The sequence below is a fragment of the Elephantulus edwardii genome, unplaced genomic scaffold (genome assembly GCF_000299155.1).
Source record: "Elephantulus edwardii isolate Elephantulus edwardi_28Jun2011 unplaced genomic scaffold, EleEdw1.0 scaffold00114, whole genome shotgun sequence".
In the NCBI taxonomy this organism is placed as follows: Eukaryota; Metazoa; Chordata; class Mammalia; order Macroscelidea; family Macroscelididae; genus Elephantulus; species Elephantulus edwardii.
The window spans coordinates 2,550,660-2,568,411 of record NW_006399864.1 but is presented as its reverse complement, the minus strand read 5'-3'; the positions used below and the strand labels follow the sequence as shown (position 1 = coordinate 2,568,411).

General features: G+C 36.7%; 1 protein-coding gene across 1 annotated transcript in view; it reads right to left on the bottom strand.

Annotated features, from left to right (window-relative positions):
- Positions 1–2,059: 2,059 nt before the first annotated feature.
- The window catches only part of EMC2 (ER membrane protein complex subunit 2), a 50,644-nt gene continuing 34,951 nt past the window's right edge, over positions 2,060–17,752 (bottom strand). Inside the window, exons 8-11 of the mRNA XM_006892330.1 lie at positions 16,012–16,093; positions 15,045–15,155; positions 9,289–9,393; positions 2,060–2,465 (exon numbers count right to left, since the gene is read on the bottom strand). Coding sequence (XP_006892392.1) covers positions 2,379–2,465; positions 9,289–9,393; positions 15,045–15,155; positions 16,012–16,093 — 385 coding nt within the window. The 3' untranslated portion in view covers positions 2,060–2,378. The remainder of the gene's footprint in view (positions 2,466–9,288; positions 9,394–15,044; positions 15,156–16,011; positions 16,094–17,752) is intronic.

Below are 17,752 nucleotides of genomic sequence, written 5' to 3'. Positions count from 1 at the left end.
TATCATATGGCAAAAGTAACAAATACAAGTGGCTTAAATAATGAGTTTATTTTTATCTCACCCAAGTCCAGAGATGGTAGCTTCTGACATTGGCTGAGGTGCCACACCAACGCTGATGTCAGGGAATCAACGAATAACATGCTACCATGGTGTCAACTACAGTTCACAAAGGCTCATGCGTCTGAGTGGAACCGGGCTCCACAGTACTTTCAATGGCTCACTTTTTCATTTGCACGTATCCTTAATGTAGTTTTCTTTATGATGCCACTTCCTGGATGGAAGATGGTTACTGAACACAACAGAGAACTCTGCCTTTTTAATTAGTAAGGGGTTCCCTTCCCAGCAGACCTTTCTTCATTAGTCTTCACTAGGTCACATGTCCATGCTTTAGACCTAGAGTTTCCAAAAGTGACGAGCTAGGCATATATGGCTGATTAAATTAAAAATAAAGAAAAATTTAGTTTCTCATGTGCAGCAGTCACACTTCAGTGTTCACTACCTAGACACAGCTAGAGGCTCCAGTATTAGATGGGCTCCAACAAATAATTCCTTCACTGAAAAAAGTTCCACCTTGGACTAATCAGAGACCATAAGGAATCAAACCACCGCTTCCCCACTTCTGGTTTAGATCAATCATGACGACGCCCTCCTGCCCCTGTGGCAGAGGTTAAGGTACTAATCTCCCCAAGGGAAAGGGGTTTATGCCTACTATCTGGACAAAATAGGGTACAGTTAAGAAGTGGAAGTAACAGCAGCTGGGTATGTAACTGTCACAATGGGATTATCAGTACATTTAAAGAGAGCTTTATAAATTACTATACATTGGCAATGTGTTTAATAAACAAAGTTTTTGGCAAGAAGCTATTAAAAGCTACAAAAATAAAGTACAATTAAGGCTGGCAGTTATAAGAGGCACTGAGTTACTTATTATATAAATACTGGGGAAATAAACACTAATTTAGTAAATGACGGGAGGTTAAAAGGAGGGAAGTGAGAGACTATATGGGCACTATATTTGTTTTAGCAAACGTAAATTTGAAACGGCTAAATTGAAAATGCAGTTCATAATTTCACGTACAAAAAAGGTCACTGGGGATGACCACTACCCATGGGAAGACTTCTTTCCCTCATGGCAATCTTCTTTACTGCAACATGAAGACAGTACATAGAGAGAACTGACTAACAGTGAAAACTCTCTGAAATGCTAAAATAAAACTAATACTAGAAATTGTTTTCTTCCTAAAGAATAGATTTCTTCATCACCCCAGCTTGCCAAAATTCTCAAGATGTCTACAGAAGTCTCAGTATGGCTGGTTTAAAAAAATATGAATTATAAATACTAACAATAAATACTTGCCTAAAAGGACTTAGTGGTTATAATAAAAAGCTATCTGTGTCTGAATCAAGTGAGTTTATTCCTAAAGTCCCTTCAATTCTATTGAAACATGCCAAATGGGGTTGAAGGTAGTATACTAGTTGTTTACTATGAAAAGAGGAAAAGGAATAAAACTTCTAATCATAACTAGAAGGCAACAAGATATGAGAATTATAATAGTTTTTTGTCAAAGATAATTGAGTTTTTATGATTTCTTTTGAAAAACTAAGAAAAAACTAAATATTAAACAATTAAAAAAACCCTTTGGCCACTGCTACCCCTTCAAGTCCTTACTCTCACATATTTATCTAAATACTTTTATGTAATTTACAATTGAAAGTTCAATAAAGAAGCATTTATAGGTAAAAATATAAATTCTGTCCTATATTAGAAATTTTACAGAACAATACTGCTGTAATTTGGGATAACAACCTATTTTAATTAAGATTTATCAGCTTAACATTCAGAAAATAAAATAACCACTTAGAATATAAAGCATCATCTAACCTAACACCACAAACAGTCAAAGTAAGTTTGTGAGCATATACTTCATTCCTGTCATTTATCTATGTTAATCTAACTCCTGTCACCAGTGAGGGGCTTAGCAGAAACCGAGTTCAAAATCAGTTTATATCAATTATCAGAATTTATTTTGAAAAAATCTAGAATCGTCATATATATATATAAGTTTAAATCATCATGGTTTATTTAACAAGGTTATTTTTACATTGTGGTTTAAAAGCAATTTTTTATATATATATATATGATATGAAGAAATTGATGTACAATCAATAGAGTCTTCTAGAATCGTCTGTGGATTTTCTCCATCTTCCTGCTTAGCAGTAAAAGGCATTTTAAGGTTTATATAAACACATTCTTTACAACTGCCCTATTAACAGAAAATCAGTATATAAATAGCACTGGGCATTTTAGTAAATAAGTCACAGGCCAGTAAGTTCAATTGTGCAGTTGTGAAATCTATTGTGAAAGAGTTCTTGAAACTTTAAGACTGGGTGATCTGCAATGTTTCCAACATGTCTTCAACTGCCTTAAGAGAGTATTTGGTTTCCTTCTTACTTCGACCTGCAAACTAATTAAAAGGGGGGGAAAAAACTGCAATTAGGCTCAATTTCAATGGCAGGCTCAAAATCACAATCTTACCTTCACTTTGGTAGTTAGGCTTAACATTAACTATTTTATCACTAGCATGAAATCAGATATGTTCTTTTTCTTATTCTTCAGCAAGAACAGAATGTGGGTTATGGGGGAAATCTTGAATCTTTCCATTTCAGCTATAGAAAAGTATAGAAAGATTCCAGTGTTGCTTTGGTCACTTGATTAGTATAAACAGCAAGATAATTTTTAAAGTTTTACAACTTTTGAAAGAAATACAATTTATAAAAAAAAATAAAACATCTGGCCTCTAAACAGACTTTAACCATTTAGAATAAAGTACAATATATAATTATATTTTTAAATTGCTAAGGATCTCTAAAATTAAAGTAGGTAGAAACAATTTTTTTAAAAATTTTCCTAATTTATAGTTATGTATTGACTAAATTATACCATATTTCTGAAGCAAAGAGCTATTACATACTAAAGTAACATATGTCTTAAAACAAGAGTTTCTAGCTTATTAAATTATAATTTACTTTATCAAACCAGATGGAGATTGGTTTTTGTGGTGAAAAATCGCAATGCATCAAATGTTATTTTTGTATATTTAAAAGCAAATTCATGGCATTTTAGTTTAATATAATGCAAAGAATCTCAGGCAGAGAAACAACAGTGATTACCTCATGCTGATTTCAAAATTAGTTTTCTAACTAGACAAATAATTCCATTACATTCAGTCTAATTTAACACAACAGACTAGATAATTTAAGTGTTCCTTGTGGTACTGGAAGAAGGATTTTTTATTACTCATATTCTTATTTAAAGCACTAGCAAAAATTTGCTATTAGCAACATACAGTATTTTCAAGTTGACATTTAACCACTCAATATATTTTCAAGTGACTGATCTTTCCTTCAAATACCAATGCTGTCTAAAGTACTTAGTTCTTGATTTATGATGTGTTCCTTCTCTTTCGTAATTAACTCAATTTGGCAAACTTCTCATGACCTGTTGAGAAAGATTAAGTGATCAGGCACAGGTAACCTCATAGAAGCACTAGGCTCAAGGACTTGGTAACCTGCCTCTGACCCTTCTGGCTGCAGCTTAGTATTTATGATTATACTTCCGAAACTATTAGCTTCTGTTGTTGAATCTTGATTTGAAAGAATAAAAAGGTTTGTAAGTGAAAGAAGGTTCCAAAGGAAAAAGTTTCTGATATGAATCAAAGTTATTTTGCCTCCTTTTGTAATGCATTACTAGTATTCAAGTGTTAAATATACATGTCATAATTAGAAAGTTAGTGTCACAGCAACACCACATTTAAGACTGTCATTTCTTAATTTCTTTTGAGGAATAAAGGATGTGAAGTGGACTTATTATTTCTTTATCCAGTTAATAACTTCATTTTCTCAAAGACATACCAAGAACAGAAACTTTTTTTGTTTTAAATCATTGTCTAACCAAAGTAAATAAGCATGGTCCTCCTCATCAGATTCTCAAGATCTAATTCTGAGGAAAAAGATGTAGTAGATTGTGGGAGATTACAAAATACAATACCAGACAGTAAGATTTAGTCTAATATTTTAAGAGTAAGAACTATTCTGGAAGAGCAAAAATACAGTTTTGCTTTGTTTGTATTTGAACATAATTGAAAATGTTAACTATAAACAGGTAATTATTTAAAAAAAAATTAGCTCATTCAAAATCACCTAAGACTACTGACAACCAGTGGAATTTAATATAAACCAAACCAACTTATTGTGTCAGAACAAATAAAAAGAAAGTTCAAAATATAAATCTATCACTTTAAATTTTGTCTGACATGCAATTATTTTGTCTATTCCAAAATTATAAGGCAATTTAACTGATTAAGCTGGAATCTTATTTTTCCCTCAAATCATGATTTAATTTTCTATTTCCCAAAAGGATAGTAACCAAATCACCTCTGCAATCATAAATAACATGGGATTCATGAGCATAAAAGAATTTAACAATGTACCAAAGAAGCACTTATCTGGAAAATTATTTTAAGAAGGTTCACATTGAAGTTTTTCATGAGCATTAATCAAACTTGTCTGCTTTTACTAAACATACTAAAACAATTACCTCCTGAAGAACAAGTCGGAGTCCTATTCTGTTTCATTAGGAAGTGGAAATAAGAAAGGCAGTTCTTAAAGCCTCTTATTCTCTAATTTATTCATACCCTATAAAAACCTTACAATAAGGAATACGGATTGCATACTTTATTATGGTTTATGTGCCTAGACATGAGTCATAAAATTCTCAATTAGATCCCAGACATTTCTAATTACCAACCTGTAAATCTCTTACATTTTTCTACAGTATTCACAAATCCTAGATTTCTATTTTCATCCATTTAGACAGAGTTTAAGAAAAACAATTCTTTCCTAATTCTCAGGGGAACCAGAAAGAATACAAAAATATATAAATAATAAAACATTATCTGTCACAGGAGAGGTGAGGGCTTCTGTGGTGACACCTGGGACAAGTTAAACTTGAATTTATCTTTGCACAATCTGTGGGAAATATATCTAAGCGAATAACAGAACAAATACAATGGGGAAGCAAATGAAGGAATCCTAGAACTATGAAGATGAATGAAAGAAAGCAGACAGCAGAGAGTACATCATCTATGGCTCCACTGACACAGCTTTAATAAGGGGAAACTAACATGGAGTGATAAAAATCAAACAGGCCAAATCCAAATCCTTGACTGGAAAGAAGAGTGGGACTGAGGACAAGGAGCTAGATGGGACTTTTCTGGGCAGATGGAAACATTCATACCTGGACTGAAGTGGTACCGATAGGGGTATAGAAAAATCAAACTGTCTACTTACTCTACGTGCATTTTATGTAAATCCTATATCAATAAAGTTGATTTCTTAGGGAGCTCTGGTAGCCTAGTGGCAAGAAGCTGCACTGCAATCTTGAAGGAAGGCAATTCAAATCTACCAGATGCTCCGCTGGAGATGAATAAAGTTGATTTCTTTTATAAGGCAAAATGAAAAAAGGGGCAGACTGCTATTAGAGGTATCAAACAGAGTAACAAATAGCCCAGTGATACAAATCTTTCCTTCACTATCTAGAAGTCCTGCAACACTTAAGTCCGGGTTGGCTAAGACCAATGTTAGAGTAGCAACGTGTGATACAACCGAAGACAATGGAAGGAGAGAAACAAGCAAACCCAAACTATCACCCAACTGAGCCCAAAGCAAGCTGCAAACCTTATACAGAATCATAAGCAGCTAAAATACTGGGGTTTTTTTATGAGCAACACGGAAGGATGCTAATGGCAAGGTCAGCACGGCTTGGTCTATTCCGTTTAAGATTTAGAACCTGGAACAGGGTGCACCCTCGAGCCTTGAGTTACAGGCCAACAACAGACAGGCCTATGGAAGATGACCAACAATGCGAAGGAAGCATTCAGTCCTCAGACTAACCATGCATTTAAGATCAAAAGAGCTGCTCTACTGAAGGATGGAGCCTAGAAGGAAGGAATGGAAGGGGTAGGATAGAAAGATGAGAATTACAGGAAGGAAATGAGGGAAAAAGCAATTACGTTATGAACCAAATTGTGTGTCAAAGACTGAATGAAAAAACAACATGCTTTGTAAACCATAACTGAGTCACAATTAAAACAAGTAAGATTTACAGCCTCAAAAAGTGGACTGAGAGTCACCACAGATGACAATCACCTTGACAGCAGGGGGTTTAGTTCTGGCTTAAAAAGTAGCAAAAGTTTTAAAAAAGTTAGCATTACCAAGAGTTAATAGGCACATATACTTAGGAAATCGGATTCATAGTGAATGCAAACCCTCTTGAAAACATCACAGAATTATGAAAATAGCAAAAGCACCAGGAAATTTTACTTAAAGCCTGTTCCTGGTATCCCCAAGCAACAATGCATGAGTATCTCTCAGCTGTGCAGAAACCTTACATGACTAGCTGAGATGTGTTAGCACTCTGCAGTGACCTGCAAATGATACCAAGAAAAGAACCCTTTGTATTATCCTTTACAGAAGTCAAGAAAGGGCACATCATAACTATAAAGACATACAAATCATTTACAGGTTTTGTGGTGCACAATTCAAGCAACTGATGAGCAGAAGTAATGTTCTGAGGTGTTCCCAAAGAAAACAGACTTTATAAAATGGGTCTATGAAGACAATGGCAGATACACGCTGGGAAAATGGATTCACATCTTATGATAAAGTATATCGCACAAGGCAGCAAAGCACATGTTTGCCTAGAGATGCAGCCAGGAGACCTTTTATCACAAGAAAGGGAGGAAGAAAAAAACAAAACCGAGCTTGGTTATTACTGAAGAGTCTTTGGTCTAAAATGGAAAGAGAAACAACCAAGGGAGGGATGTCAACTGTTCACATGAGTAAATAAAAATGGAGTTAAGAACAATTACAGTTTCATATCTGACATCTCTTTATAGAGCCAGTACCTTCTGGCAGTTAAGACTACCAACTCCCGAGTTAAGACAGCTTGGTCTGAAGGCAGCTCTGTCCTTAAGCATCTACAGTACCGTGGGAAAGTGACTTGTCCTTATTTTCTTCATTTATCAAACAAAAAATTCTTAACTCTTAATTAAGGCTTACTATTATAACTGACATTGCTGTTGATTATTATCCCTACAATTAAGAGGCTACCAATAAAGTGAACTAAAAGGACATAAAATGAGTACTACTGTGATTTGGCAAAGATTATATATTTATTCCTTTAATCTCCAGAATGCTTTGATTATGCCACATTGAAGGGGACAAAAGAGGCCCAGAGATACTATGTAGTTTGTCTGAAGCTGCATAGCTAATGACTGTAAGAGCTGCGATTTTAAACCAACCAATGTGGATTCAGCAACAGTGCTCCTATCGTCATGTCACTGTATTTTCTTCCATGGAATTGGACATGTGGTAAAATGAAGCAGGACAAAAACACCTTGTCTATCCATAAGGGAGGAAAAGGACTCTATTTCTAATTATAAGGGAAGACACAGGAAAAACTGACACACTGAATTATGGTGATAGTGATGAGTACTGAATCTCTAGATAGACAGATAAATGAGTGCTGTCAGAAGAAGGAACAAGCCTGCCCTGCTAGAAGTGAAATCAGAATGGTTGTGAGAAGGGCAAATGGTGAGAGATCATTTTGTTAAATCTAGACACGTTATCAAGAAAGATGTCAGCCAAAAACAAGAACACCTTCGGTGAGAGGGATTGACACAGTGGCTGTGGCTACAGGCTCAAACACAGCCAAGACTGTAAGGATGGGTCAGGACCAAAGAGCATTTCATTCTGCTCCACACAGGGGGTTACTACAAGTTAATTCAACACACAGAAAAAGAAAAACTTTGAATGATGTATAAAAAAGCAGTCCAAAGTGGACTGTGGAACTATATGTAAAGTCAAAGAATAAAAATTCTGAAGACATACTAGATTATCTTCATGATCAATAGAATAGCAAAAGATTCTTAAACACAAAATCAACAAATCATGAAAGAACAGTATCAACACTTGTGCAGTGGTAACAACAAGTAAAAGAACAAAACCTACAACTCTACAAAGTAATAAAAGAAAAATTCTGAGTACTTAATTTCCTAGACAGGAGGACGTGAGTTGATGAATACAGGGAAGTCTTTATAGGTTCCAAGTCATAGGTAAGAAATTATAGCTGAAGACCTCAAAATGTCATATGTATCCAGCAAATACTTCACTCAAGAATGACAAAATTTCACACTGAAAGATTAGTGGACACTGATGCCAAAATGAACAAAGTAGACACACCAGGGGTGAGAGAGCATATTCAGACAAGGGAGAGGGTGGTATACAGAGGAAAAAACTCAAACCCCCAAAATACAATATGAGAGTGGTTGTTTTTAAGTGCCGTCGAGTTGCAGGCGACTCAGCGACCCTATGAAGGAGAGTCTTCGAAGCGTGGGTGCCTTTCATCCTCTCTCCAGGTTCATAGAGTTTCCGGAGGCAAGCTATTACAGAAGTGGATGCCACTCCTCCTTCCAAGCACATGAGAGTAGCGCCTCTGAATTCCAGGACTATGGTGCTAGACTTCAAACTAAGGCTGCAGCCAGAAAACAGTCCTAATTTTGAGGAAAAAAACTACACAAGAGGGTAAGGAGTTGTGCTGCCAACCAAAAGGAAGGTGGTTCGAATCCACCAGCCACTCTGAGGGAAAAAGATGGCCACCTCCTCCCAGGTAATTTATAGCTTCTGAAAACCCTGAGTTGATTCCAACTTGATAGAAATTGGGGGGCAGGGGGTGGGGGTGGGTTTGAGAGTAACAAAATAGATGAAGACAGAAAATATGAGCCAAAAAAGCTACTCTACATTCTTCCTACCTCCCCTATTTCTATAAAAAGCCTTTTCCAAATGATCATCCATCAGGCCTGGAACTGAAGGGAACTTTCAGCCAAACCATGCATAGGATTGTAAAGTAATCAATAACATCATGGGGAAATCTACTTCTTCGAACGATCTACCCTACAGGATCAGAAGGACAGCATGTGCTCAGGGAGAAAGGTCAAAAGGCAGGAAGGGACAAAAAGAAGGGTAAACGGACTTGGTAAACATAGCAGAAAATAGGAAGAGTATTACATTGTGAGGATCGCAATCCATGTCATGAAAGAAAATGCAAATGAGCTGTTCAACAGAAGACCAACTTCCTCTGTACACTTTCATTCAAACCACAATACAAAGTGGGCAAACAGGGACAGCAATACAGTGGTTGATCCATATAACATAATTATCAATACTAACCTGATAAGCTCTGTTTATTTGACTAGCTGCCCAACTAGCATATTTCATGTTGTCCTTTTTTGTTTTTGCACTTGCTTTTGGATTAGAAGCAATGTGACTTGCAGACTAAAAATAAAAAAGAAACAAATGGCATATAATTCTTTGTTCTAAACGAATAAAAAACATGTAAAGATAATGGCTATTATGTGACAGCAGAAATCATTTCTAAGTTAAACCAAAATTTTTACTTGAAAATAAAGTTGAATGAAATTAAGTGTTTAAAAAAAAAAACACCCTGATTTTAGAATACAGTACAATGCAAAGTAATGAAAAAAAGAAACATTAAATAATATCCCCAAGTATTTATGTATCTGCCAGTTTTTAAAGATAAAATCCCTTCTTTAAATAACATAAAAAAAAGCATGTAAGGGCATTTTATAAACAAAAATTATTTACAGTATTAATAGAGAAAAGAATTTAAGATGAACAGGAGTGACCTGACTTAATCAAAGCCATTTAATGGAAGGAAAGTCTGCAGGAGAAAGGTCTTTACCTCCCACTCCTGTCTCCTCTCACTGTATCGAGTTTTCTGTGTTCCTTAGACTCAGTCATTCTCTCATTAACATGGAGCTGGAGACTTACAGCTTACCCGCCTAGCTAAATCTCAGCAGATTTTCTACTTTCTGGGTGTAGTCAAACCCCAGAGAGGCACACCCTTTGAGTCCCCAGTACAACTAAGAACTATTCCCAAAGCCCCCTCTCTCACTCACCACTGTTATTGCTGTTACCTGCCAGTAGTTACCTATAACTCATAGTAACCCTATGAACAACGGATCTGAATCCTGTCCCATCCTGAGCTGTCCTCATCATTTCTGATACACTTAAGGCCACTGTTACAGTCACTATGTCGGTCCATCTTGTTAAGTGTCTTCTCTTAAACTGATCTTAACTGACCTCCATCATTCCAAGCATGTCATTCTCCTAGTACTGTTGTTGATTTCCTTCAAGTCAAGCAGGCTCACAGTAACACAAAAAGGCCTCTACAACCATCGACATTTATCAAAGTTCATAGAGTTTTTGGAGGCATGTTATTTAGGAAGTGGATGCCACTCCTGCTTCCAAACCTGTCACAGTGTTATTGTTGTTATGTGCCACCGAGTCGCCTGCAATATATAGAGGCTCTATGTACAGCAGCTCTGAACCCTTCCCTGTTCTGAGCCAGCCTCACTAACTCTGACACAACCCCCATCACCGCAGTTACTATATAAATCCATCTTATCCAGGGTCTTCCTCTCCTGCACTGTCAGTCCACCCTCCCGAGTATGATGTCCTTCTTCAAGGACTGATCTCTCCTAGCCATGTGTCCAAAGTAAGGGAGGCAGAGCTTCAAAATCCTAGCCTCCAAGGAGAGACTTGTCTTCATCCTTTCCAAGACAGACCTATTTGTTTTCTTGGCAGTGCATGGTATGTTCAAGACTCTTCTCCAGCACAACTCAAAGGCATTTATTCTTCTGTCATCCTTAGTCATTTTCCAACTCTTTGAAGCATAACAAGTAATTGAGAAGACTATGGCCTGAATTAGGCGCACCTTTGTATCTAGACTGACATTGTTGCTCTTCAGCACTCTGGAGCAGTCCATGACAGCAGATTTTCCCAACGCAATTTCTCTTTTTACTGGTGTGAAGAGTGTTGATTGTGGATCTGAGCAAGCTGTAATTGTCAACAACTTGTCAATCTCTATCTAATATGGTGATGCCAATTGGCCCAGTGGTGAGAATCTTTGTCTTCTTGATATTAAGCTTTAATCCATCTTGAAAGACTACAGTGCTTGTTGACCTTTTGCAGCAAGTGTTTCAGGTCCTCCTCAGTTTCAGCAAGCAAGGTTGTGTCATCTGCATTTGTAGGTTGTTGATGAGTCTTCCTCCAATCCTGATGCACATTCCTCATAAAGCTCTGCTCCCTGAGTGATCTATTCTGCATACAGATTGTAAAGGTACGGGGACAGGAGGCATCCCTGACACACTTCTTTCCTGATTTTGAACCATGCAGTGTTTCCTTGCTTTGTTCTGAGGACTGCTTCATGGTCCATGTATAGGTTTCGATCAAGTGCTCTGAGACTCCAATTTTCCTCAGGTTAGCCACAATTTATTGCGATCTACACAGTCAAATGCCTTTGCATAGTCAATGAAACACTGACATCCTTTTGGTACTCTGCTATCCACACTGGCAATAATATCTCTAGTGCCATGATCTCTTCTAAACCCAGCCTGTATTTCTGGTAACTCTCTCTCAATGTACTGGTACTTCCTAATAATATGCTTAAAATATGTGAGATGAAGCTTCACTATCCAGGCCTCCAAGGAGTACCCTGGTTGTGCTTTCTCCAAAACGTGTTTGGGTTTTGGGTAATTCATAAGATATTCAGTACTTTTTTTCTTCAACTCCACAATTCAAAGGCATTAATTCTTCTGTCCAACTTTCAGATGCATAGCAAGCAATTGAAAAGATCATAGCTTGGATCAAGTGAACTTTAGTCATTGAACTGTCATCACTGCTTTTTCAGTACTTTGGAGAGGTCCTTAACAACAATTTCCCAAAGAAACCCACTTGGTTTCTCAACTACTGGGACCAAGGTACTGATTATGGATCCAAATAGAATGAAATAGTTGATAATTTCAATCATTTCTCCAACGATCATTACGCTATCTCCTGGCTCAGTAGTGAGGATTTGTTTTCTCGATGGTGTCACGTAATCTATATTGAGGGCTGTAATCTTTGATCTTCTGCAGCAAACATTTTAAGTCTTCCTTTCCGTAAGCAAGGTTGTATCCCCTGTGTAAATGCAGGCTGTGGATGAATTTTTCTCCAATCCTGATGCCCCATCTTATCCACTCTCTCCTTCTGAAAATGTATTTAAACTACTCACTACCACAAGGTTGACTCTGACTCACAGAGACTCTATAGCATAGAACAAGAAGTGTCACATAGACTGTAAATCTTTGGGGAAGAACGTAAACAGACTAAGTATCTAGGAAAGAACTCTGCCTCCTTTTTCTCCAAGGGAACCCTGTTTGACTTGCCATCCAATCTGTAAACTCAAAAAAAAAAAAATCCACCACTCTCAAGTCAATTGTGATTAATGGTGACACTATAGGGCAGAGTAGAACTGTGTACCCACAAGGCTGTATATCTCTACAGATTTGGATTGTTAGGGACACAATTAAATCCTCCCACAAAAATACATGTATATGACTTAATGTGGACACTATCTAATGACCCTCCATGATCTGATAAATGACATACTTGTAGAAGGATTACAGGGAGAATGACATACTCTCTAATCCTTCACAGCCCTAAAGGGTATAAGGTGAGTCTTCCTAGATGGTGGCCAGTAATACCTTTTATCTAACTAGAAATAAGAGAGGAAGAAAGGGAGCAGGAGAACCTTAGTAACATGAAGAAATGACTACCTGGAGTGAGTGTAAGTTTTGGGAGCCAGGCAACTGTTTGAGAAAGCTCTTTAACAGTGGGGAAAGCTGCAATTTATGAAATTCTCCAGGGCACATGAGGTCTAGAGGATGCTGAAGGAAATAAGGACTCCTCTCCAAGACAGTCAGCAGAGGATGGATCTTGCTTCGGAGCTAACTCCCTGAATTTGGACTGCTGTCCAGCTAAAGTTTAAGAGAATCAATACTGGCTTGTTAAACCATTCACCTTCTGTATCTCTGTTACATGAGCTAAGACAGACTGGGCTTGAACTGCTGACCTTTTAGTCAGCAGTCAAAAAGTTTTAATTACTGCACTTCTAGGGCTCCTTAAACATCAAAAAGTGTAGGTTAATTTTTTTAAATGCAATCTGCATTTCTCAGAAGAGGAGACAGAACTTTTTCTTAACATGATCTGTCCATGCGATTTATTCTTCATATGATCTTAACATGATCTTTCCATGTGATTTAAAAAAGGTAAGTCTCGCAGGTGACTCGATGGCACAAAGCAACAAGAAGAAGTCTTTTTTTTTACCTAGCATGTGTTATAGGCTCTTTCACCTGTGTGTGTGCTTTGTCTATGAGATATCTGAACAAAACCTGACTATACACCAAGGAGCTCTGGTGGCCTAGTATTAAGGAGCTGTGGTGCCAACCTGAAAGCACAGGGTTAAATCCACCAGCTGCTCTGTAGGAGGCAGATGAATAGTCTCATGCTCTGCGATTTACTACCTCTAAAAAGCCATTGGAAGGTCATCTATGGGTTAGAGCCAACTCAACATTACTTAACAATATCAACACTGGGACAGCACTACTAACCCAAAGGTGGTGCATCAATGCCAGTTCAAATCCACCAACAGCTCCGTGGAAAAAGGTGGACAACCTCTTCTCATATGATTTACAGCCTCAGAAACTCTCTAGAAGGTTGACTATGAGAGGTACCGACTTGATGGCAATGAGATGATGATAAGGACGCCTCTATATTTTTACAACAACAGTATGTTTAATGTTGCCTTTGTATTATGAAGATCAGCCATGTAATGTGTAAGAACATATCTATAGAGCCAAATGCCTAAACTAGAATCCTAGTTAAATAGCCTTTCTGTGCTTTTTGAAGTCTAATGAATTGTTTCTGGATTTATGTCAGGAGCCTTGGCAACCAGTGGTTAACACTCTCGAGGTATAACGGGAAAGTGAGCAGGTAGAATTTGCCAATGACTTCCACAGGAGGAAAATGCAGCAATCTGCTTCTGTGATGACATAGAGCGTTAGAAACCTTACAAAGCACTTCTCACTAAGAGCTCAAATGGACTCAAGAGCAGCAGGTCCAGGGTCTGGGGGTCTCTCTTATACCATCTATAATAACAGGACTTAATAGCTGATCGAAGAATATGATGAGCAAACCAAAAACCAAAAAAAGCAGCAAGAAAAAAAATTTAAAGAGTTCAGAAAAATGTATAGCACATACAGTGCTCTATCTTACTGATAATGTGTTACATTTTTAAAATTAATATTTATTTGACAAAGTGACACAGGGCTACTATATTTTTAAGCTACTACAATTCAAGATCTAGTAGAATTTAGAAAAAAATGTCCTTAAATTTTAACCCAAAGTTTGCCATTTATTTCTTAAAAAGTATTTCACTTATATTTGCTCATCTATTTCTTTCCTCTTTTACCAACTTCTCATAGGACTCATATTTTTTTAAAGTTTAAGAAGGAAAAATTTCAAAAATTAGCTATTTAAGCTTATTTTTCCAGTTACTAATTGCAGAAAGATTAATTTCGTACGTATTTTAAATTCAGCAAATTTTCCCCTCCTTTTATAGCACTTACTGACTTGTCTAAATTCATCAGCTAGATCACATAAAGAGGGAAAACATTTTATATTTCCTATAAACAATTTCTAAACTCTACACTATAAAATTTTTTAATAAGAAGTATGAGATCTATATTTGCAGATGTCATTTACTGACATTAGGTAGAAACCTAAGATTATCAAGACAATTGAAAAAATAGATTATATGGTTTTCTATATTATAACTACTTAAGAGGCAGATTTTTCATTTTTGTAATAAAATATATTTTATAAAGAAATCTTAAACAGCAAGAATATATTAACATTTAAAAACTGTCATACGATATAGTGCTCATAATTAAGTAAATGAAAATAATAATATAGTAGTTAATGAAACAAAAAAACCCCACCCAAAACCAAGAATGGAAAGGACCGTTAATGTATTTTACATAACAGAATTCACAAAATAACATTAAACATACACCTCAACTCACCATATAAAGCCCAAACAAAGCTCTCATATTTCTGTTGTTTAGTTTCAATGACTGTGCAAAGTATTTTCTTGAAAGTTCGAGGTTTTCAAGTCCACCTTGGGTATATTTTACCTGTTAAAATTGCAGAGTGCTGAATTTGTTTATTTAACTACTCTGAAATAAAGCATGTTTCATCATACCACAGGCATGAGTAACTGCAACAGATATTGTAGAAACTTAAGATGTTAAAAGAACTCTTCACAAGGCTGTTAAAGCGAATTGAAATTCAAAAGCATGTCACAGTCCTCGTTAAAAAAAACGTATTAGCGAAAAGATAAGAGTAATTTCTACAAACAAAACTGCTACCACAGTAAGAAAGTCATCACAATGTCTATTTTCCACTCTTTCATAAATACAATACTGTATTTTCTCTTAACTTCCATATAAATCTTGACTTGGATACTGGAATGCCATCTTAAATCGACAGTGACACTGCTTAGTGAAGGCCTTCTAACCATATCCAATCAACTCCTTTGAAACTGCTATTAAGTAGATGCCCAAAAGGTAAACAGATCCTCTTATGAATCTTAAAATAAATATGTTGCAAACTAAAACGTAATACAAATTTCCAAGAATATGAATGCTAAAATTTTAATCACTGTAAATGTCCCACTTAAGTCTTTCAATGTAGACAACTGTGGCAAAATATTAATAGGCTATCATAATTCAGTCACTGAATTCATAATTAGGAAGGAAAATAGGATGCTAACAATAAAATATAAAGAATTCCATTACTTTAAGTGCTTTTTAATATTTCCATTACATTAGTAAAAATGTAATCCTTTTATTCCCATAACTCAACTTTCAAAAGATGTTTTAAATATTTATATACTTGCCTAACATTAAGGAGGCATTTTCAGTTCCACAATAATACCCAGTAGCAATAAAAAGAAAATCATACACAACTGCTGTTTCTGAAAACGCTTACCTCAGCATACTGCTGACAGTACAGATGGTTGTGTGGATTAGTCATCATAAGCTCCTCTAAACAAAAGGCAGCTTTTGCATAGCTGAAAAGTATCAAGAGGAAAAAATAATTTTAGAAGTGACAAATTTTATCTCAAATAACCTTTGTAATAATTTAAGAACAAGGTAATGATACCAGGCTTTTTATTCCTGAAATAATTTAAATAGTTCATTAATGAGGTACTTACCACTGTGAATTCATAAATAGAAGATGCCATATTTTTAAGTAGAAATGAACCATTGGCTTAAATCTTCAAGAGCTTAAGAATAATCAACATTTTAAATGACGGGTTACTATTATGAGATACAAATATTGCTCGCATAGGCTTCAAAATCTTGGCACAGGTGATATATAACTCTTCAGTCACTTAATAAACCATGTAAGTAGCTCAAATGTGTAAAGAGGGTATAGACCTTTTATTAAGTGCGCTCTATTCACTTCACTACTCTAAGGGTGCTGCTCCTTAGAGGCAAGGATGGTGAAACTTCACCTCACACACTTTGGGCATACTGTCACGAGAAACTAGTCCTTGGAAAAAGACACTTTGCTTAGAAAGGCAGAGGAGAAGAGTGAGTCAACAAGATGGACTGACACAATGACTGTAACAATGGGCACGAACCCATCAGAGATCGTGAAGATGGCACAGGATGGTGGTGCAGGATAGTGCATGTCACACTGTATGGTGCTGTTAATGCTCTTGACTGCTGATCCAAACGATGGAGGTTCTAACTCACTCAGGTCCCTCAGAAGAAAGGGCCAGTGTTCCAATGCCAAAGTAAATCACTAAGACTGCTGCTGTTTCTGCTCTACTTCTGAAAGCACAACAGACCAAAACCGTGCCCAATCCTGCAACATCCTCACAATGTCTCAACTGTGCCCACTGTTGTCTTCATTAAAGTACAGCTATAACTGTTATTAATACTTAAAACAAGCTGTTGTTAAGTGCCGTTGAATCAGCTTAGTGACCCCCTAAACAGCAGACCTGAACTCTGACCGATCCTGCTCCAGCCTACATTGGGCTGAGCGCACTGCCACAGCCATTGTGGAGATTCGTTTTGCTGCGGGTACTCTTCTCTTTCACTGACCCTCTGCCCTTCCAAGCAAGCATTCTGTCCTTTTACGAGGACTGGCCTCCCTCACAACATGTTCACAGTATGTCAGCCTGTTTCACCATTCTTGCCTCTAAGGCACCCTGTTTGCACCTTCTCTAACACATATTAGATCTTTTGGCAGTCCATGGGATATTCAGTAGCCTTCACTTGGAGGCATTGATTCTTCTTCTGTCATTCTTGGCCAATGTCCAACTTTCAGATGCACAGGAAAGTAAATGAAAAGAACATGACTTGGATCAGGTGCAAGCTGGTCTTCAAATTGGCATCGCTGCTCAACACATTGGAAAGATCCTTGAGAGCAGACTTTCGTAATGCAACCTTTCCTCTGATTTTTTTTGACTGCTGTTCCAAGGGTGTTAAGTGTGGTTCCAAGCAAGATTAAATCATTAAATACTTCCATCTCCTCTCCATATATCATAATGCTGTCTACTGGCCCAGTGGTGAGGATTTTTGTTTTCTTGATTTTGAGATGTAATAGTGAAGAAGAATCGGTTGTCGGAAGGCATGGGCTTGGTGACAGGAATGAGGCTGGAGATAGAATGATTGAATTTTGTAAAATCAATGACTTATTCATTGCAAATACATTTTAT